Consider the following 21,763-nt stretch of genomic DNA (forward strand, 5'->3'; position numbering starts at 1 on the left):
GTGGGCTGTTTCCCCTCAAAAGTGGATATTTGCTACAAATAGCTGTTGGGGTGGGGGAGTCAGCAAGAAAATGTAGTAGACCCTATTGGGAATATAGTTTGTACAAGCACTTCATACCTAATCAAAAATACTTTGATTAACCTTTTCTGAATTTGATCGCAAGCTTCGTAGCTGTCAGCATTTTCTGTGTCCCTGTCTAGCATAAATTCACAGTGTACACTCCACTCTCCTTCTCATTGTTTTATTTTAAAAAAAGTGTCTGCAAATAAAATTTCACCAGTCATAGTTCCTCAGTGTTTAGAACATGCCTGGATTGAAGGAGGATGAAAACTTAGCTGGTGGAGTTAATAATACACTGGGTTGCCTCATGCAAGTTGTGTTTGACAAGCTTGTGAAAGGCGTCCTTGACTGAGGACACTGGGAGAGCCGTGTGCAAAGATGAATAGTGTTGAATACCGTTTCTCATGGAGTGCGAGGATGACAATTGGTGGGGAATACTTAAACCTGTTTGTAAATGTATACGGCCAAGTGCAACGTGCTGCTTCCAATTATGAAAAAGATGAGGAGGAGCTGATGCAACTATCTAGCTGTACCGAGTTCGCTGTGCTGATGTAGAAATAGAACATTTGTTGCAGCCTCAAACCAAATAGCATCTTGAGAACAACTTTGTGTGTGTGTGTTCAAAATACTGGAAAGCCTAATTTAAACTGGACACAGTGATGGAAAAGCAAAAAGAGAGGTCTTTGAGAAAGAGCCAGTCCTCGCTTGCAACTTTAGACCACAAGAACATCACTCTGGTGTGTTTTTGCAAGCAGCAATCTTCTAAAAAGCTGTCGGAGTTGGAAAATGGTGAACCTCGCAGACCAGGAGGTATTGTGAAAACAAGCAGCCTATCTCAAAAAGAGGAGAACATCCCCTACAGTAACTTGCCAGAAGTGCTAGAAAGCAATGGCCAACAGGTCAGTTGAATGGGAGGGAGGGATGTCTATGTACGGTAGTGTGCGGAGACTTGCGTTCAAATCTTACTGTGGGCTTAGCTTGTGAGAGAGAAATGGAACTTGCACGCAAAGATAGTTTAGAACTGTACAGAGGTTATAGAACTGTCCCTTGGAAGCAACTTGCCCTAGGACACAATCTTCAGCCCAGTGGAAGTACTATCTAATTCTAAATACAAATATTTTCCTGATATAAGCTTCTATTCCTAAAAATAGAATATTTTCAAGCCAGGATGGTGTCATGGTGGTTGGACCACCATGTGTTGGACTTAGCCCTGGAAGATCCAGATTCAAATCCCCCTCAGCCATGAAGCTTCCTGGGTGACCATGGGCCAGTCACTCTCTTTCAGCCTCATGTACCTCACAGGGTTGTTGGGAGAATAAAAGGAGGGAAAACCATGCACACAACCCTAAGCTCCTTGGAGGAAGGGAGATATAAAAATGTGAAAAATAAAGCAGACTTGGTAAACTGAAAATACAAACCAGCAATTAAATTCTCTTGATCTGTGTTTTGTTGATATTATGCATCTTCATCTAAGTTATATCACTCTTTAATAATACACGTGCACACAACCGTTAGGCTGCAATCCTATTCACACTTACCTGGGAATAAATCCCATTAAGTGAAATGGGACTTGCTGCTGAGTAGACATGCATAGGATTGTACTATTAGGGGGCAACCCCTAGCCTCACCAGTTTGTACCAGCACTTTCTGTCGCATTACTCAATGTGGGAAGAAAGAATGCTTGTTAACACAGTGCATTATTATAAATCTCCAGAAGAGTTTAAAATATACATTTAACTTCCAACTGTGAAGTGTTTTTACCTTGTTTTAATTATGTTTTTAATTGTGATTACATTTTTTTATTTCTATTTATTGTTGTAAGCCGCCTTGGGGTAAAAGGTGGGATATTAATACAGTAAGTAAATAAGTAAGGAATATGGGTCTCTGGAGACCTTGAGCCACATTATTATAACTGCATAATTATATCAAACTTTCATTATTCTCCTGAAACTAACATGTCCTTTTACTGAGAATTTTCTAGCACGATTATTTACCTCTTTTCAGGTAATTTGCATCAGCCAGCTCTTTAAAAACAGTTTGCTCTGACACTAGCTAGGCATCTGTTTGCGGGCAGTATAGAAGCTGAAATAATAATTGCTTGAAAATGGAAGCTATCATAATTATAAATAATCTGCTTACTGGAAATGGATTCTAGCAATAACAGTACAAAAGGTTCAGTGGTTTAAGTAGTAGTTACCTTTCAACAGATTTATTCCACAGTTGGTTTTAGTACTTTAGGGCTTGCATAGGAGTAAAGGCATTTTTATAGCTGCATACTTGGTAAAAGCATGGATGCTTACTGTAGCTCGGCTTATAGTGGAGCTAAACATGGCTTTCAGTTGGGTAGCCCAATCCTAACCCACGCTGCAACAGGGAGGCTAGCTGGCCTGCCCCGTATCCAACGCAGGGTTGGGGCTGGCTATGGCTCATCCCTTTGATTTCCCCTTACCCCTTAACCATTAAGTGCGTTTACAGAATACATTTCTCTTTGTGTTATATTCAGTTCCTACAAAAATGTAGTTAAATTCTTGCATGGTCAGGGATGTATAACACTTCCCTCCATTGTATTCAATGAGACTTACTCCTGAACGTACACATGCATACAATTGTGTTGTAGGAAAGCCTTTTGGGATGGGTTACTGTTTTGCCAGATTCCAAGGCAAAATACTCTGCCTGGAGAATTATGCCCACTTTAAACTAATTAGCTCCCTTTCTTTGCTCAACAATGGCCCCAGTTCTCTATGGCAGTACTGCTAGACTCCACCACCTGGATAACTTGGCTGTTTAAACTGCAGGGACACCTCCTCCCAGTTTCTAAGGCAGCAGTCCTTTCAGGTATAGCAGCACACCTTAGCTCTCCACAGCCTGTTTGAGTAGTCCATTAGTCAATTAGCCAGAAGGTCAGTCCACAAGGCAGAGTATCCAAGTCAGAGTCCAAAGTCAGTCAGCCAAGTCACAGTCCAAGGTCAGATTCCAGGTAAGTCAGTCAGAGTAGCCAAGCCAAAGTCAATAAGCCAAGTCTGCCTCCTCTCCCAACTTGCACTCCTTCTGCAACCCACACCCACTTCCTGCCTCAGGTGCTCCTTATATCCTTAGGGATCTCATTGCCTCTAGTGGCTGCAGCTGTGCAGCACACCCTTTGCTGAAAGGCCAGGCCTTAATTCTTAAAAGGGGCCACTGCAAACACCACATTCTACCGCCTCACCAGATCTTCCGTGGTTCCAATACAGTTACTTTGCAGGTAGCTATTCTGTAGGTATAGTATAGGTAAGTTTTGAAGAAAATGTGAGTAAAAGCAGATATGGAAAGAGAGAAACATGGGAGGGGAAGGAATGAATTAGGAAGAAGGAAAGCGAGGCAGCAAAAGCGACATAGCCTGGAGAACAATTTCAAGTGAGATGCAGCATAGCTAGCATGGTGAATAAAGTGGCCACTGCTTTTTTTTTCTGTGCAGTTTTTGTATCACAGTACTCTATACTTCAATTTATTAAGCTAATTGTTTTTAATTCTGCTAAAACTAGATTTATAGGATTCCTAACATGGAGTACTCAGAAGCTTCAATGATTTGTACACATGTAATTGTACAGTACCAAACTATAATCCACTGGAAATGTTGGAGTCAATCCCTAAGCTTGTTTCCTCAGAAGTCAGTCACACTGAATTACTTATATTCAGAATTGCAACCTGGATATGAAACATTTTCATGCTCAACTCTGTAGGGCTTTTGAAATATTTCAGTTTTGAAATGTGCTATGTGCAAGATGTAGATAGTGAAATACAGTGTTAAGTGGGTTGACATGAAATGTGATTTAAGGAGTTCATAATTCTTAGCGTGACTATGTGAATGTAAAATTTAGAAAACTGCAACATGTAGAAAAAAACTACGTTTTGGATACATCTGCCACAACTCTTGTTGCTCTGTGTGTGTTTATAAGTTACCCTAGAAAACAGCAGTGTTGTCTTGGCAAGGAAATCCATTTGTTTTTGTAACTAGGCAGTAACCCCAAAAGCTTTTTGCCCATTCCAGTTTTGTGAACTGGTTAACCTTGTGTATCTTGTGCTTGATATATTTGTAGTTAACAGTGCCAAAATTATTATTTAGAGATGTTTAAATTTCATTTTCTCTGTGAACTTTAGACTGTATCTGGATGCACTTCCCTGGCCTATGTCTCAGCATCAGCAATGAAGCGTGAACTCGCCTTTGATAACCTTGGTTTTGAGGAAATCACAGAACATCCACCCCCACTTCATTCTCAAGTTAACACTGTTACAATCAAGATTTTGGGTATGACTTGCCAATCCTGTGTACAATCCATAGAGGGCAGAATTTCCAAGGTCAAAGGAATTGTGAGCATCAAGGTTTCTCTCAAGCAAAGTAATGCTGTGATAAAGTTTCTGGATTTGGAAATAAATCCCCATCAGATCTGCCAAGAAATTGAAGACATGGGATTTGATGCTAGCATTGTAGAAGCAATACAGACTTCTGCACATTGGACCAGCGAAGCTTTGGTTAAGATCAGAATAGAAGGCATGACCTGCCAGTCTTGTGTCAACACCATTGAGGGAAAGATTGGGAAGCTTCATGGTGTGAAGAGAATTAGAGTGGCTCTCAGCACCCAGGAAGCCACTATTTCTTACCTTCCTTATGTAATTAAGCCTGAGGAATTGAAGAACAACATAGATAGTCTGGGATACGAAAGCACCATTAAGAATAAGCCAGCACCATTGAAACTTGGCTTGATTGACACAGAACGCTTACAGCAGGTCAACGTTGGAATGCCAGATGGACTTGATGGTGGAGGAGCTCCTTTGGAGAACAAAGTCAACGAAGCCTCTGTCGTAGTTCTCGGTGTGGAAGGGATGCACTGCAAATCCTGCATCAACACAATTGAAAGAGCAATCTCAGATTTACTTGGTGTGCACCTTATTCAAGTGTCCTTGGAACAAAAAAAGGCTGTTGTGTGGTTTGATCAGAACCTGATCACCCCGTCTTCCTTGCAGCAAGCCATTCAGGCCCTTCCTCCTGGTAACTTTAAAGTATCCTTTTCTAGTGATGTGCCGGGCCATGATGGAGCGCTTAGTTCAGGCACTTCATCTTCTTTGCCTTGTTTTCCTAGCAGTTCTCCCCAAGTACAGCTGCCAGATAAATTCAGCACAACTGTAATTAGCATTGGTGGAATGACCTGCAATTCCTGTGTGAAATCCATTGAAAGCTCTGTATCTCAGAGGGAAGGAGTCGTGTGTATATCTGTGTCTTTAGCTGAAGGGACTGGAACTATATCCTATGATGCAGTGATAACTAACTCTGAAGAATTGAGAATTGCTATAGAAGACATGGGATTTGATGCTTCTGTCCTAACAGGTATCGTGTGCCTTTTCTATGTTGTCTTGTGAATAGGAGGAATATTTATTACCTCTATTCAGGTAGCAGCTAATGATTGGTAAACTGTAAACATATATTTATAGACTGAATTGTTTGAACGGACTGTATAGGCAAGCTAATTGACAGAACATTTCTCTGGAGCTGTGTTTGATCCTCTGAACTGTTCAGCTCAGCTTTGGAATGGCCAAACACCTTCATGTGGTGATCACGATCTCTCCAAGTTTTAGAGAAGAACTTGTGCAGTCCAACCCAAGAGTAGACCCTAAAAATATAAATAAAGCAATGTGTGTGGGATATGTTTTTCTGTACACCAGTGAATTGGTTGCAGTGGCCCTTAATCCCATTGCTGTGAAATCTCAAAGATATTGCTGTTGCCTTGAATGTTGCCTTGAATTGAACACATATTTGTTTTGTGACAGCTGCTGTTGCGTTCAATTAATCTGAAGCATATGACCATAACCATGTGGTATGGATGAAGTCCTATTCTCTTTAACTTTGGGTTTAATGTCCTTGAAGAGGAAAAAGTTATTTGATTAAAAATGGTCAGCTCTGTTATTCACAAAACTTAGTCAAAGTCAGTGATACTTAGAAAGTCATCTGTAAAAGAGAACACATGCGTTTCCATGGACAGAATATTGTTCTTGGAATGAGAAATTGAGCCTGCCTAACTTTAAAAATAACCCAAGCAGTCCCTTGGATGAGCTGTTTTTCTAAGGCTGCCAATGAAGCTGTATACAATCCAAGACATATTCACTCTACCTATGAAGTGTAAATTGATGAAAGGATCTTTCTGTAAACCTCACTCCTGATTGTATTGGTGCTTTGTCTACATTCCGTGACTGGGATAACTGTACCAAACTTTCACATACTATACATATACCACCAGCATCCTTTTCTCCCATCTCCCCTCTGTGTTTGTATAGAACAGTGGTTCCCAACCTTTAGGAGCCTGTGGACCACTGAGGCAAAAATCAGAATCATCGTGAACATAAGAACAGCCCCACTGGATCAGGCCATAGGCCCATCTAGTCCAGCTTCCTGTATCACACAGTGACCCACCAAAAGCCCCAGGGAGCACACCAGATAACAAGAGACCTGCATCCTGGTGCCCTCCCTTGTGTCTGGCATTCTGACATAGCCCATTTCTGAAATCAGGAGGCCATGTACATCATGGCTTGTAACCCGTAATGGATTTTTTCTCCAGAAATTTATCCAATCCCCTTTTAAAGGCATCTAGGCCAGATGCCATCACCACATCCTGTGGCAAAGAGTTCCACAGACCAACTACATGCTGAGTAAAGAAATATTTTCTATTTTCTGTCCTAACTCTCCCAACACACAATTTTAGTGGATGTCCCCTTGTTCTGGTGTTGTGTGAGAGGGAAAAGAGCATCTCCATATCCACTCTATCCTTTCCGTGCATAAATTTGTATGTCTCAATCATGTCCCCCCTCAAGTGCCTCTTTTCTAGTCTGAAGAGGCCCAAACGCCGTAGCCTTTCCTCATAAGGAATATGCCCCAGCCCTGTAATCATTTTAGTTGCTCTTTTTTTGCACCTTTTCCATTTCCACTATGTCCTTTTTGAGATGTGGTGACCAGAACTGAATGGAATACTCCACGTGTGGCCTTACCATAGATTTGTACAACAGCATTATAATATTAGCTGTTTTGTTCTCAGTACCTCTTCTATTGATCCCGAGCATAGAATTGGTCTTCATTGCTGCTGCACATTGGGTCAACACTTTCATCAAGCTGTGCACCACCACCCCAACGTGGTGGGTTGGACCACATGTAATCCTCACTCCCCTGCACACAAAAAATACAATTATATTTGGTAGTCCATGGGGGAGCACTTGGCAAGACAGTGGAAGTGTTGGCAGTGGCTGTCTGCGGTGGTCCCTGGTGGAGACCACTGACCACCAGAGAAGGTGGAGAATGGACCATTGCAGCTGCAGCTCCTTCAGTGGTCTGTAGGAGAGCACTTACTCAGCAAGACACTGGAAGTGATTTTCCTGAGTCCTTGGGAACCACTTCTCAGGGTCCTGTGGACCACCTGTGGGAACCAGTGGTGTAGAATGAGCACCTAACCTTTCCTGAAATTGTATTTTAGATATTTATTCTTGTGGTGTTCCTTTAACTTTTTCAATGCATGACCAAATTTTTCAGAAGCATGATGCCAGCTACCAATAGGATTGTATGTTTATTAAGGAGGCTCCAGACCCTCTTCTGGATAGCTTTCAGGCAATGATTTCTTTATGTTAAGCTGTAACTCATATTAATGCCATTTTGATGTTCTTTTTGAAGACACCACTACTGGGAGACCTACTGATGGGGATAGGGAAGTTGGCACACTCGCTGCTGCTCCCTTGAGAACGGAAGTTGTTTCAGAATTGCCATACAGAGATGATGAGTTGTGGAAAAAGTTGCACCCTGATTCTTCAAAGCGCTGCAGTGCAGGAACGACCGAAAAATTTTTTTTGGAAATCACAGGCATGACATGTGCATCATGTGTATCAAACATTGAGAAGAATCTTCAAAAAGAAGATGGTAAAATAGCTGATTTTGATCTCTCCTCTTTAAGACCAGCCTCACCTGAAAGAAACTGAGGTGGTTGCTTCAGATAGCAGATTAGCGGGTGGTATGGCAGCGGCAGCAGCATGTGTTCCTTGCTGTCACAAGGAAACTGGCGAGCTAGTGATAACCCCTGGAGACAGGTAGTAATGGTCTGATGTGCTCAGCCAGCAGCTCAAAGAGCCTCTTCTCTTGCTCTGGATTTGAAAAGGGACAAAATAGTAGAGGAAGTAGAAGAGAGGTGAAAATATGCTCTAGCCCATAACTTCCCTCCTGTTCCCTTCCCATCTTTCTTTTCATATCCGATGCGGAAGGAGGAAGAATGATAGCTCTTTACATCTGCTGGCTGGGTGCATCAAATTGCTGCAGCATGCTGCCCGGGTAAGGGGGTGGGAGGTGGCACTTGAACTGAGCGTTCACTGCTGATTAGCAAAGTTGCATGCCTATGGCATTAGAGATAGCTTAGCATCTTGCTGTTGGATGGTAATTCGAGAGAATCAGAAAATGCAGTTCATTTATGCAACATCTGGGGGTGAGATCAGCACAACTAAAATGAGAAGTGGAGCATCTCCATTGTAAATGCATCCTCTTGGGAAGCAAGCCTCCCAAGCCTCACTTGGGAAGCAAGTGATTTCTGAGGAGCATCCTCCCTGTCTGCAACAGCCACCTGAACTGAATAACAAAAACTGTGGCCTAACAATGAAGATGGATTGAGCAATTGCTCTTGAGTAGGTTGTTGAATGATCCATGAAGTAGTTTTGTGTCTGATGCAAATCTGTTGTTACAGGAATAGTTTCTGTGCTTGTTGCATTGATGGCAGGGAAAGCAGAGATAAAATACAAGCCAGACCTAATTCAGCCTCTTGAAATAACTCAGTTGATCAAGAATTTAGGCTTTGAAGCATCAGTCATAGAAGATTACACCGATGCAGCTGGCAGTATAAATCTTAAAGTGAGTATTTAGAGGGTGTATAGACTGGTTGGATGGAAACATCCCCCCCCCCCATGGAGCACTTCATCTTTTCAATGAAACACATTTTCAAATGCAATATGAATGTGCACACTTTGAAGTATGCCATTTGATTTTTGAGTTCATGGATACAAATGTTGAAGCTTATGCATTAAATTCCATTGTGACAGGATGGTTGTAACAAATTTCTAATGCCAGTGACACAACCTGGCTTGGGGTGAGAGAGAGTTGGGTGTTTTATTTTGTTTTTAATTTTTATAAAATGTGTATCTTGTAATGAAATCTGGATGGATTTTAATCTTGAAAAATGACCATACTTTGAATTTCTGAGTGAAATTTAATTGAGGCTCGAAGTAATTCTTGGCAAATATGTCAGGGTCTGAATTGCCCCAAGAAATCTGCATCTTTAGGAGTGCTGCCATAGGAGGAAGTGTTGGGTGTTGGTGATAGAAGCACTGATATTTATCTGTTTGGCAAAGCGGTATAGTTTGAAACCGCCAATAGTAAAGTTTCCCTTTATGGAACAGGTCTCATTTGAATTCTGATAGGTTCTTACATGGTATACTGGCCAAGATCCCAAGAGCTGCTTAGGTTCTTCCAAGGGGCTTGCATTAGCCTTGTGGAATTGGTTGACTCCCATGCTGTGTCCCCCATGTGCATCACACATTGCTTTTTAAATCCTCCTTTTTCCCCAAAGCAGTTTACCATGCAGTATTGGGGCTTCCTTTTAAGGAGAAGGAGTCTAAAATTATCTTGGGATCGCAGAACAAGTTTCATAGTTCTTTGGATCCTGGTCATTGTTCCCAAAGTATCACAAAGTATAGTAGGTTTTCATGTCATTTTTCGGGACTGTGTAGTGTTTAGATGTAAAGTAAAATTTTTATATAGGCATGAATGTGTCTTTAAATTTAAAAAAGCAGGACTTGGTGTACGTGATAAAGGCAAAGGCTGTCATGTTACCTTTCTTTGAGCTTGTAGGAGAAAATTGAGTAATTACTCAATGCATGTGGATGCTGGAGAAATGAATTGGCATTGAAGTAACCAAAGGAATCAAATTGGGGTGGGAGGAAATGGCCTATCTGTGAATATTCCTGTGTTCACTGAATCCAGTCCCTGTTTTCTAAGGTGTAGTAGTTGCTCCCTGTTATGAATGTTGCTAATGGGAATGATCATAACATGGTAGTAGAGCACATCATCTCCATGTGTACGCTCCCAGGTTTAGTCCCCAGAACCTCCAATTTAAAAGGCTCTTGGGCAGTAGGCATAGAATTTGCCCAAGTCTTTGGAGATCTAGTTCCAGTCAGAGTAACTGCTGTTGGGCTAGATGGATCAATATACTGACTTGGTATATCTGTCAGCTTTGCAGGTTTCACTAATTGCAATTTTGTTTAGGTCACTGGGATGACCTGTGCTTCCTGTGTTCACAACATTGAATCAAGACTTAACAAAACGCTAGGTGTAATTCATGCATCTGTCGCACTGGCTACTTCCAAAGCTCATGTCCGCTTTGACCCTGAAGTTGTTGGTCCTCGAGACATTATAAAAATAGTTGAGGTACGTTATTAAAAATTAACATTTTAAACTTTTAAATCTGGATTTGTTTTGTTGTCGCAGCCAGGAGTCAGTATGGATAAGCATCTGGTTTTGTGCAGCAACTGGACTAGTAGACTTGTTTTAATAAACTGAGCTAACAAGCCTTTCATCCTTTGCACGTGGCTGACATTGGGTGACCATCAGCCACCTATGCTTTCTGTTACGCTTAGGAACTTGCAAATTGGCGTGAAGTCTCTGGGGAATGGCAAACATGAAAATTTATCATGAAAATTTTGAGGAAAATTCCTCTACCTCCTATCATAAGTAAAGCCAAACCTATGGCGTATCAATTTTACAAATGGACTTATCTTGCAGCACTCTGGGATTTTCTGTAATGGCTAATCAGAGTGAACTTTTATAGAAATTTGAAAGCAAATTGCAAAACCTCACTAAAGGAAAAAGGAATTAAAGGAAAAAATGCATTACTAAAATGGTAGTTCAGCAGGAAGCCTGGAATGTAAAAGGCCAATATTCACCCAGTTGTACAAATGCTGTAAAGGGGGGGGGGAGAGAAGCATAGGAAAACATTCTGTGCACTTATCACAAAGAAGGAGTGACGTGACCTGTAAGCCAGATATTTTAAAGGATACATATGTTTAATTATTGGCATTTGTATCCTGCTTTCCCCCCTGTGTTGTTACGGGCTGCTTTGATGTTCTATATCTATGTACGCATCTTTGGAATGCTCTGCATTGCTGGGTTTGAGAGGCTGATGCTAATCAATCTACAGAAACTGATGGTTTATGCAGTTCATCATACTAAATAGGCTTTGCTGGAAGCAAATTTCTCCTGGCAACAGCTTATTGGGGAGGGGGGAATATTGGGGAGGATATTGGCATTCAGGAGTGGAGCGCCTTCCTCATAGGTGACCAGCAAAGCTACCCAACTACCTATGGCCAACTGTGATGTGCGTCATATGTGACAGATTCAAGCATTTCTCTATCTCCGTTTTTAAAGGGGATTGGCTTTCAAGCAACTTTAATTAAAAGAGATCCAAAGGATCACAACTTGGATCACAAACAGGAGATCAAACAGTAAGTACCTCTGTAAATGAGAAGAAGTGTGGATGACAGTTGAACATTAACAATAATTTGCGGTTCGACATGTCTATATAATTCACCTTTGTTACTTCATTTGATGTTGATATATTTTTGGAGAAAACCTAAACCAACCGTTTAGAGATTTTATCTGTTTTCACCCTTGTTGAGTTCCCAGTATCTGTCCAGTATCCAGTGCATTTGTATGCAGCAATGAAACACCAATGTCCAATATCTGTATTCAGAGTTCATTGCTACTTAGCTGATGCTCATATGAACAGATGTAGGCGTTGTGCGATATTTGCCTGTTTGCCGAAGGAAGATTTATCTTCTAATACTTTGGGCTCCTTGTCTTTTCAGGTGGAAGAAATCATTCTTATCCAGCCTGGTATTTGGTATCCCTGTTTTGATCTTAATGATTTACATGTTAATACCTGGCGATCAGCAGCATGAATCGATGGTGCTGGAACAAAATCTAATTCCTGGATTATCTATTCTAAACCTTCTCTTCTTTGTTCTTTGCACTTTTGTTCAGGTACAAGTCTAGAATATATTCTTTCCTTTTAATCTCCCATTACATAACTGTTTGCAGTATGTTCACTAGGAGAATAGGAAGAGCCTATAGAGCAATTTAGAAGTTATTTAATGTGGAATTGTTGCTGTTTCTTCCTTTTAACAGTTCCTCGGTGGATGGTACTTCTATGTCCAAGCCTACAAATCACTGAAGCACAGGATGGCCAATATGGATGTTCTCATAGTGCTGGCCACCACTATAGCTTACATCTACTCATGTGTCATTTTAGCGGTTGCCATAGCAGAAAAGGCAGAGCAAAGCCCCATCACCTTCTTTGACACTCCTCCAATGCTGTTTGTGTTCATTGCTCTTGGGCGGTGGCTGGAACACATAGCAAAGGTAATGCATCTTGAAATTGATGGTTAGCCTGCAGAAATTAAGGCTTTTATGGTTGTGCATGTGGTGATTCGGGGAGGGCCTAACATCAACTGCTTGATCTGATCCGCTGCCCATATACTCCCTCAAAAACCTGGGCAGAAGAATCTCTCTCTTTACCTCATTCTCTCCTGTTTTCTAAAACACAGAAAGTGTGAGACTGAACTTTTTATTTAAAGGAACCATGTGAGGAAGAAGCAAGGTGAGTGGATAGGGAGGCAGATTGCTGCTGCCAATGCAGTTTTTTCAGGTGCAGACAGTGGCATTTGCTTCTCTACCTACTTAGCTTGCTCCTTCCTCAAGTGGCCTTTCTAAACAAAATAGGAAGCATGCTTCCTGATTTACTTAAAGAGATGCACAAGGATGAAGCAAGGTAAGGGGGTAGGGAAGCAGGTGATCTGCTTGCTTTTAGTGCAGATCGATGTGGTTCCATCTGGGATGGGCTAGGAGGGAGAAGACTCGTGGTGAAGGGCAGCCCAACTCTGCCTAGCACTTGACATAAGCCACATCATTCACAACTTTGACAGACCAGCTGTGGTGGGACAAGCAAAATGTCCTGTCACCTTTTATCCTTTTCTGTGATATAAAGCAATGAAGAGGGCATGGACAGTTTTGTTTCTACTACTTCCTTCACATGCATTTGTTTCTTTTTTTCCCTTTGTTCAGTTGTTCAAAGGAGCAAACATTTTGAGCCAGTATGATGTTTGGACTTGAACTGGGTACTCATGGGCTCAAATAGCAGTTTACCCATGAAGCTAAGTGGGTGATGTTGGCCAAATACTGTCTCTTGGCCTGATCTGCAGGATCAGTGAGAGGATGAAATGGAGTGTGCATGCTATAGATACTGCCCCTGGGTCCTTGGATGAAGTAGAGGAATATTGGTGTAATGGCTCATCTTTTGTGGCAAACTCCTATTGCCATCAATAATGCAATGCAATTGTGTGTTAAGCCATTTTGAAAAAGCGATTTAAACAAAAAGTGTTGGAAAAGCAATACCCGTTCAAAAACTTTACCATCCCTGCATAGCCAAGAAGATCATGTGATCTAAGGCAAGTGGACAAAGTAGAAACAAATGAGTCAGATTCTGAAGCAATCAACCAAAGGCCAATGTGTTAGAACAGCACCATCCAAAAGTGCACCACAATAAAGAATTACTCATAGATATTGGATTACTCCTTTTGTCTTCTGAAACAGAAAAATATGTTTGGCTCCCAGCTGCTCCGTAAAGCACTGAGTGTTCTGTAGAGTTCCAGCATCTGAATGGTTTGCCGATGTACCTTTTGAGGTACGGGTTTTAGTCCTCTGTAACCATGACATGAGAAATCCCTTCGTAAGAGACCACAGTTTTTTGTCCTCTAGAAGGATATGTTAGTTTCCTCCTTGTTTCTGGCATCTCATATGGAGCTGAATACATCAGCATATTTCTTGTTCCTGCTTCCTCTTTTATACATGGCTTACTCCTTGGAATTTTGTCCTCTACTCTCCTTAATTCCTAATTAGTCAGCACCCTTTATAAACCGATGATCACTGAAACCTCTTTTCAGTTCACAACAGACAAGCAATACCAATGCCTGAGTCTTGGATATTACATGTCTATTAAAATACTCTCATATGCTTGATGTTGACTTGCAATCTTTTTATCAAAAAAGTTTAGGGATTAATATGGGAGGAATAATCTTTCGTAGATGGGATAATGTGAAAATCAATTATTGTGACTAATCAATAGGTAGTGGAGGTTATCTCGGACTTTGTGGACCTTAATAGGCAATTGAATAAATGCACTGTATCTACCAATCTTGACATTTGTTTCTGTTTGATAGAGTAAAACATCAGAGGCCCTTGCCAAATTAATATCTCTTCAAGCAACGGAAGCCGTTATAGTGACACTTGGCCCTGATAACTGCATCATCAGGTATAAGTATCTTTCTTGTATGACAGATGAGATCCTTCAGTATTCTGGAATTTGGAGATCCACTTTGTAGTAAATGAGCACTTAATCTAAACCAGGGGTGTCCAAAGTTTTTGGCAGGAGGGCCACATCATCTCTCTGACACTGTGTTGGGGGCCGGGGAAAAAAGAATTAATTTACATTTCAAATTTGAATAAATTTACATAAATGAATATATTAAAGATGAACTTATACAAATGAATGAAGGTCTTGCAATAGCTCAAGGCCTATAAAAGACCTTGTACAAAGCAAGGCTGGCCTTTCCTTTGCTGCCTCTGCTGCATCACAGACGTGAAACAGCAAGCAGTGGAGGGAGCTCTCATCCCACAGCTCACGCAAGAGGTCAAGCAGTTGCCGTCACACTGAGAGCAGTTGCGTTGGGACAGTTTGGGCTCCAACAAATCTCCAGAGGGCCAGAGGCTCATTAGAGACTGGGGGCTCCCTGAGGGCCACATTGAGAGGCCTCAAGGGCCACATGTGGCCCCAGGGCTGGGGTTTGGGCACCCCTGATCTAAACTGTGAACTCTCTTTACAGAGAAGATCAAGTGCCTGTTGAATTGGTTCAACGGGGAGATGTTGTAAAGGTGGTTCCCGGCGGGAAATTTCCAGTTGATGGAAAAGTTATTGAAGGCACTTCTATGGCTGATGAGTCTCTCATCACTGGTAAGTTTTGCATGCTTAAATAGTGTTGACTCATAGTGCTTCTAAAGATTGTTGTTTGTGAGGTCTTGACTTCTGGTACAAAGACGATTGCTAGGTGGGAACCTCAGGCGAGATAAAATTTAAAGTTCCCTTTTAAAAAAAAAAGTTAAATCCCGTATTTACAGAGAGGTTAGGTTCTGGAGGTCCATCCATAACTTGAAGCTGACTTAAGTTGGAACAGCCAGTTCTTGCTGGTCAAGTGCTATCACTCCTGCAAATAAGTTCCAGCAAAGAATGTACTACATCTGTGCGAAAGTACTGACATAACTGTCCATGACTTGGGGAGCATGTATATATCATGCCAGCAGGGTGCACATAATTAGATTGTCCTTAAAAATGGGAAAGGAGCTAATTCTGTTATGCTGGTGCAAATAAAGTATGTTTATGCAGCTCTCCCTTCAATCCTAGTGCTACAGCAAGGCCTCAAATGTTGTTGGTAGGTTCTTGGAAACTTAAAGCAAAATGACTTGTAACAGAACCAGTTTTACCATAGGCTAATTGATATACATAAACAGGAGTTCTGTTCCTATAGCATATTTCTGGTCACAAAAGCATCACCAAATTTCTAAGTAAAGACCTAAAGCACTTCTGGTATTAAACTCTGAAATAAATGTGCGCTTTCTAGGCTGGAGAAAACCCACGCAGACATGAAAGTGCAAACTCCACTCCACAAAATTGGTCCCAACCAGGAATCTTCCCCCCCCTTCATCAACTTTATAACAAAATGATTTAAAATGAAATAATTTGAAACAGTTAACAAATATCTGTGTCATTAATCACGGCAGGGGATGTTATTTGTCTGCAGTAACTGAACACCTTCTGTGACTGGTGGAATATAGCTGTCTGGTAGTGTGGTGATGCCTAGGGTTATAGAAGGACCCAGACTTGCCTCATTGAACCTGTTCTTCTCCCCATCCTTTGATCACATCAGTATACATAACATGCCACTGCCCTCCATGATCTGGTATTCTTTTCACTGTCAACAGCAACATGAATTTAGGACCTTGTTAAAAACCCTAATTTGCAGTCGGTGGGGGGGGAGTGCGCCTGGCTGTTAGCTTACAACTCCTTTCAAGTAGTGAAAGGAGGGAAGAATGTTACTGGTGGGAGGGCAAAGAAGAGGGCCAAGAACCCTCTTGTTGTTGTGTGTCTCTCTCTCATACACACTGGCATTTCTTGATAGTGTTTGGCTGAGTAAGGCTTTAGAGGAAACCTGCTCTTTAGGTTAAAGAATTAGGCAGGCTTGTTTTATCAAAAACAAATGAGAAAGTTTATTGTAATCAAACAAGTGCACAAAAGGGAAAATGAGAGAGACACACTTAACCATCATGGCTTGTAACCTGCGATGGACTTTCCTCCACAGTCAAAAAGGATTTAGGTTCCTAAACTGTCTTTTCCTTCCTGGCTGTAAGTGGATTCTTTCATGCAAGATAGTTTAAGGGAGAAACTGTTTTTAAAAAATTTAAAACTTTGTCCCAGATCACAAGTATAAAATTTGGTTATGTGCAACCTCCTGATTTTTATAAGGAAGCTACCTTAGAATGCCAGATGCGAGAGGGCACCAGAATGCAGGTCTCATGTTGTCTTGTGTGGGCCACTGTGAGATGCAGGAGGCTGGGCTAGATGAACTTTTGGGCTGATCCAGCCAGACTTTTCTTTTCTTTCTTTTTTGGCTGGACACAACATTCATTTTCCTGGCATCTTAACAAAGCCCAATGGTTAGCTTTAATCAAACATTCAGCTTTCTTTTATTTCATTTGGGGATATGAGCCCCCCCCCCCCCGGCTCTGGTAGGCTGTTATTGAACCCTCAGATTCCCCACTTGCAGATCAAGTGAGCAGGCTGGACAATGAGTGAGCCAAACCCAGCAGGGATCCAGGTAAGGTTCAGTCAGGTCTATAGTTTCCCTGGTGATGTGAGACATCATCATTGGCATCCTTCAGTCTCGGGAAACTATGATATCGCACTCTGAAAAGTGGTTCTGGAACAGAGTCTAGTGTGGCTGAAAAGGCCAATTCAGGAGCGACAATCCCTTCCACACTGGGAGCAAGTGCAGTCTGTCCCTGGTGTGTCTCCCTGGTTATGGGCCTTTCTTTGCCTCAGTCTGTTGGGCAAGTGTCTCTTCAAACTGGGAAAGGCCATGCTGCACAGCCTGCCTCCAAGCGGGCCGTTTAGAGGCCAAGGTTTCCCACCTGTTGAGGTCCATTCCTAAGGCCTTCAGATCCCTTTTACAGATATCCTTGTATCACAGCTGTGGTCTACCCGTAGGGCGCTTTCCCTGCACAAGTTCTCCATAGAGGAGATCCTTTGGGATCCGGCCATCGCCCATTCTCACAACATGACCAAGCCATTGCAGGCTTCTGTTTCAGCAGTACATACATGCTAGGGATTCCAGCTCGTTCCAAGACTGTGTTGTTTGGAACTTTGTCCTGCCAGGTGATACTGAGGGTGCGTTGGAGGCAGCACATGTTAAATGTGTTCAGTTTCCTCTCCTGTTGTGAGCAAAGAGTCCATGACTTGCTGCAGTACAGAAGTGTACTCAAGATGCAAGCTCTGTAGACCTGGATCTTACAGGGTATTGCACATCTTGCAGGTGAAAGGCTGTATCCAATTTCTAGAAAAGGGAATTATCAATGTCCCCAATCACAAGCTGGTAAAAATTCTTTACATCCCAAATGCATCATACTGGCCACATTCAAATTCTCCACATTCTAACAGTAACTGCAGGTGAAACCAATCCAAATTTGAGATTGCAAACTAACTTGCCTGTCAAAATTCACCCTGGAAAGAAATAGTTCTTGTCTCTCTCCCAATATCTCTCCACTTCCTGGTCCATTTATTTTTTACAAAGAAGTGTTATACAAGGTTTATTTATCGACGCTCCTAGGAATTCAAAGGTACAACCATATTCAGTTTCCAAAACAAATAATTGAAGAGGTTTTGGGGGGTGATGAGATGTGTCTGGAACCTCTTCCTGGATAAAGGATTGTATTTAACTGCTTGATTTGCTTAGCTGCTGTAAGGAGGTACAAAGTTGCTTTGGGAAAACATGGAGAGAGAAAAGAGAGCAAAGAGGCTTAATGCTGTTCTGAGTTACTAGGGTGTTGTCTCACACAGTGGCCTTAGACACCTTTGTTCCTTGCCAATGAGTTGGTGTTTTGACTGAAACCTGGAAAAAATGCTCCACCATGGTTCTTGTTCAATCAGAGTTGCTAAATGAGGGAGTGTGTCTTAAGGGGTGTTGGTTGACAAAGCTTATTATTTTTGTAGGCGAAGCTATGCCTGTCAGTAAGAAACCAGGCAGCACAGTCATCGCAGGCTCTCTCAATGCTCATGGCTCCGTCCTTGTGAATGCAACTCATGTTGGCTCGGATACGACCCTGGCGCAAATTGTGAAACTGGTAGAAGACGCTCAGATGTCGAAGGTAAAATACGCACAATTCTGGGTTTTGGGATCTTGAATGAGTGCATTCAACCTGACTCTGTATGTTATGCTGAACCAAGGAGACAAGAAACCCTAATTTAATGTGTTTAAATCAAAAGTGCATTCAACCCAAAAGGGGTAATCTCAGTTGCCTGCTCCAAAAGTCACCAAAACACATCCCCCATTTATGTTTTGCCTTGATCCAAAGCCCCTTCTCCCAAACTAAAACTCTTCTTTTGTCTGCTTGCCTGACCACCTATCCTCTCAATTTCTGAACCCAATTCATCTTTTCCATAATGTTTTTAAGCAAGCCAACTAGCTGGTCCTGCTCCCTGATCCAGATGAACCTTAAGCACAGCTTTACTAAACAGGCAGGGTGATGGTGTGTGATGGAAGGCATCAGCATACATGAAAGCCAGTTGCCGGCTGTGGTGGGAGAAGGGTGTATTAGTGTGACAAATGGAGACTGACCAACCCCAGCAGAGTTTTGTGATTTCACTGCAAAATTTCCATATACTGTTGCTGCTATTGAATCAGGAGCCTAGTATCCACTGCGAGTCATCTCTGCCTGCCCCCACAGATTTCTCTGAATGCTGCTCCATTCAGATCCCTCTCCTGTTCCTCATGCCCAGGTACCCCTGAATTTTCTTTGATCTGTGGTTTGTTGCTAAGTACTTGCTTCCAGTGTGTGTGTGTGTGTGTGTGTGTGTGTGTGTGTGAGAGAGAGAGAGAGGCCCATCTAGTCCAGTTTCCTGTATCTCACAGCAGCCCACCAAATGCCCCAGGATTTGAAAAGTATTTGAAAGTAAATTCCATTGGCTTTAATGAGAAAAATGCATGCCCATTTTCTAAATCAGTGTTTCTCAAACTGTGGGTCAGGACCCACAAGGTGCGTCACAAGCCAATTTCAGGTGGGTCTCCATTCATTTCAATATTTTATTTTTAATAGACTTGATGTTACCATGGTATGTGACTGCATTTGTGGAAATTACAGGCAGCTGCGGACCTCCACAGCCCCATGCCCAGGTCACAGCTCTGCAATGGCGTCCCCTCCGTGGGCTATGACCACCCTTCCTGGGCAGAAATCGGCCCCCCCTACTCGCCAGAGGCTCATGGAGCCTCGCACAACCTCCTCCCATGCCAGGGAAACCTTTGTGAGTTTCCCCGCTCTAAAAACTGTGCTACCGGCAAAGCGGAAGCACAGTTTCAACCCCTGTCAGGAGCCTCAGAGAGGCTTCCGTAGGCTCTCAGTGGTCGGCGCCTGGGGCATTTGCCCCAGGTAGGTCTATGGCAGGCACGCAACTAGTTATAGGCCTTACTTTTAACAAGCTACTATGTATATTCTTTTAACAATGATAGTAGTTGGGGCTTACTCCTGGGTGTGGGTAGGATTGTTAAAAATGTTCCTGCTTGATGATGTCACTTCCAGTCATGACATCACTTCAGTGGGTCCTGATAGATTCTCATTCTAAAAAGTGGGTCCCGGTGCTTAATGTATGAGAACCACTGTTCTAAACAACTATTTTATTTTTTTGCACTATATTTTATGCAGCTGTTGCCTGCTAGTTGAGTAGGATCTGGAAAACTTTCCACAAGCTTTGTGCTTCTGTGATGGAAGCTGCCCGGGGCATGCCTCGGGAGAAGGAGACTTTTGTCTCCTTCCCCCGGGTAAGGTAAGCAGCCCTGTAATGGGGCTGTAAAAGGTCGGCAGTAAAGGCGTTCGTGTAGGGCGCTGAGCTCTCCACAAATGCTTTGGATCCTGCGGAGTGGAGCTCCACAGACCCGCCTCCCTCCCTCCCCCAGCACGCCTCCCACTTGCCCCCCTCCCCGCTCAAGCCTCCCCCGCCCTCAATCTGCCCCTGGCCGGTCTCCCTCCTCCCCGGAACGCCTCCTCCCCGCCCCATCAACCATGCCGCGGCTCAGCGGTCCGTGAGACGGTGCTGGGCTAGCACAGGTGGGAGCCCAGCGGTGAGGCTCACAAATGTGCCTTACAGCACATTTGTGGAAGTCCGTCACGGCACGGAGCCGCGGCATGGAGCCCAGGATTGGGCTCTGAATCTGTTAGCTTTTTGTACTAACTTTTGCTTACTTCTAAGGGCTCTGTTATTTCTGAATTTACAGGCACCCATCCAGCAAATGGCTGACAAATTTAGTGGCTATTTTGTCCCTTTTATAGTAATCATTTCAACTGCAACTCTGGTAGCATGGATTGTAATTGGATTTATACATTTTGATATTGTTCTGAAATACTTTCCTGTAAGTATTATGTTCTGGTATGAATATATTCTTAGTTTCTTTCTGAACTATTGAATTACTCTGGAAATAGTTGCATCTGTAATACAGGTTGGACATCCTATATCCAAAGTCCTTGGGACCAGAAGTGTGCTGGATATTGGATTTTTCCATATTTTGGAATACTTGCATGATCAGCGCAGGCACTCTGTCCCTCTCCCCACCAGTAAAGGTGGGAATGAGGGCAGACCAGCTAGCAAGATCAGCTGGTTAGCAGGCTGTGCTGAATGAAGGAGAAAGGAAGCAAAATCAGTGCTGCTGCCAATCAGCTGATCACCACAGCAGCAGTTGTGCAGGAACAGGCTCTGTGGCCTCTCCCAGTGAGTAGTGGAGGCCCCTCCGAGGAGTCCCCAAGATGGGCATCCTGGAGTGGGAAGTCCTTCCCCTTTTTTCTGCCTTAAAACTTGTCGAGTGCCATGTCAGCGCTTGAAAAAGTTGTGGTTTTCTGAATACTCTGTATTTCAGAATTCTGGATATGGGATCCCCAACCTTTCTGCATTAATGCATAGCTCATTCAGTGTATATGTGCCTGCTGGGAACCCATCTTTTGTCCAGCTGCGATTCTGCTTTTCATTTATGGCCCATAATTATAATGAGGACATTTACTTTAGCCAACTATTTGTCAGTGCCTAGACCTTTTACTTTGCTGACCTGGACTTAGTGATACCAGACACTGAGTGATGGTTTGTTTCTGTTCACTCCTTAAATACTATGCAAAGGCAATAGGAATTTCTTGGGAGAAATAAAAATAATCTGGAATTTAGAACGCTCTGCATCCATGAATCTCTGCACGCTTTTTAATTAAAGGGCTACAAGGGGAGAAACCCTGAGCCAC

At 42.7% G+C, this 21,763-nt stretch overlaps 1 protein-coding gene across 4 annotated transcripts in view; it reads left to right on the forward strand.

Moving 5' to 3' along the window:
- ATP7B (ATPase copper transporting beta) overlaps positions 1 to 21,763 on the forward strand; it is a 46,570-nt gene that overhangs the window by 5,461 nt on the left and 19,346 nt on the right. The window contains exons 1-12 of one of the 4 annotated variants that reach the window (XM_066611541.1): positions 474 to 959; positions 4,198 to 5,422; positions 7,748 to 7,990; positions 8,802 to 8,965; positions 10,376 to 10,537; positions 11,534 to 11,610; positions 11,974 to 12,148; positions 12,293 to 12,526; positions 14,383 to 14,474; positions 15,046 to 15,173; positions 18,483 to 18,637; positions 20,758 to 20,892. In XM_066611541.1, coding sequence (XP_066467638.1) covers positions 720 to 959; positions 4,198 to 5,422; positions 7,748 to 7,990; positions 8,802 to 8,965; positions 10,376 to 10,537; positions 11,534 to 11,610; positions 11,974 to 12,148; positions 12,293 to 12,526; positions 14,383 to 14,474; positions 15,046 to 15,173; positions 18,483 to 18,637; positions 20,758 to 20,892 — 3,030 coding nt within the window. In that variant the 5' untranslated portion in view covers positions 474 to 719. Of the gene's footprint in view, positions 1 to 473; positions 960 to 4,197; positions 5,423 to 7,747; positions 7,991 to 8,801; positions 8,966 to 10,375; positions 10,538 to 11,533; positions 11,611 to 11,973; positions 12,149 to 12,292; positions 12,527 to 14,382; positions 14,475 to 15,045; positions 15,174 to 18,482; positions 18,638 to 20,757; positions 20,893 to 21,763 lie in introns of those variants that run through there. The other 3 variants (XM_066611558.1, XM_066611568.1, XM_066611550.1) reach the window with 3 other exon arrangements.

The sequence above is a fragment of the Tiliqua scincoides genome, chromosome 1 (assembly GCF_035046505.1).
Source record: "Tiliqua scincoides isolate rTilSci1 chromosome 1, rTilSci1.hap2, whole genome shotgun sequence".
Taxonomy (NCBI): domain Eukaryota; kingdom Metazoa; phylum Chordata; class Lepidosauria; order Squamata; family Scincidae; genus Tiliqua; species Tiliqua scincoides.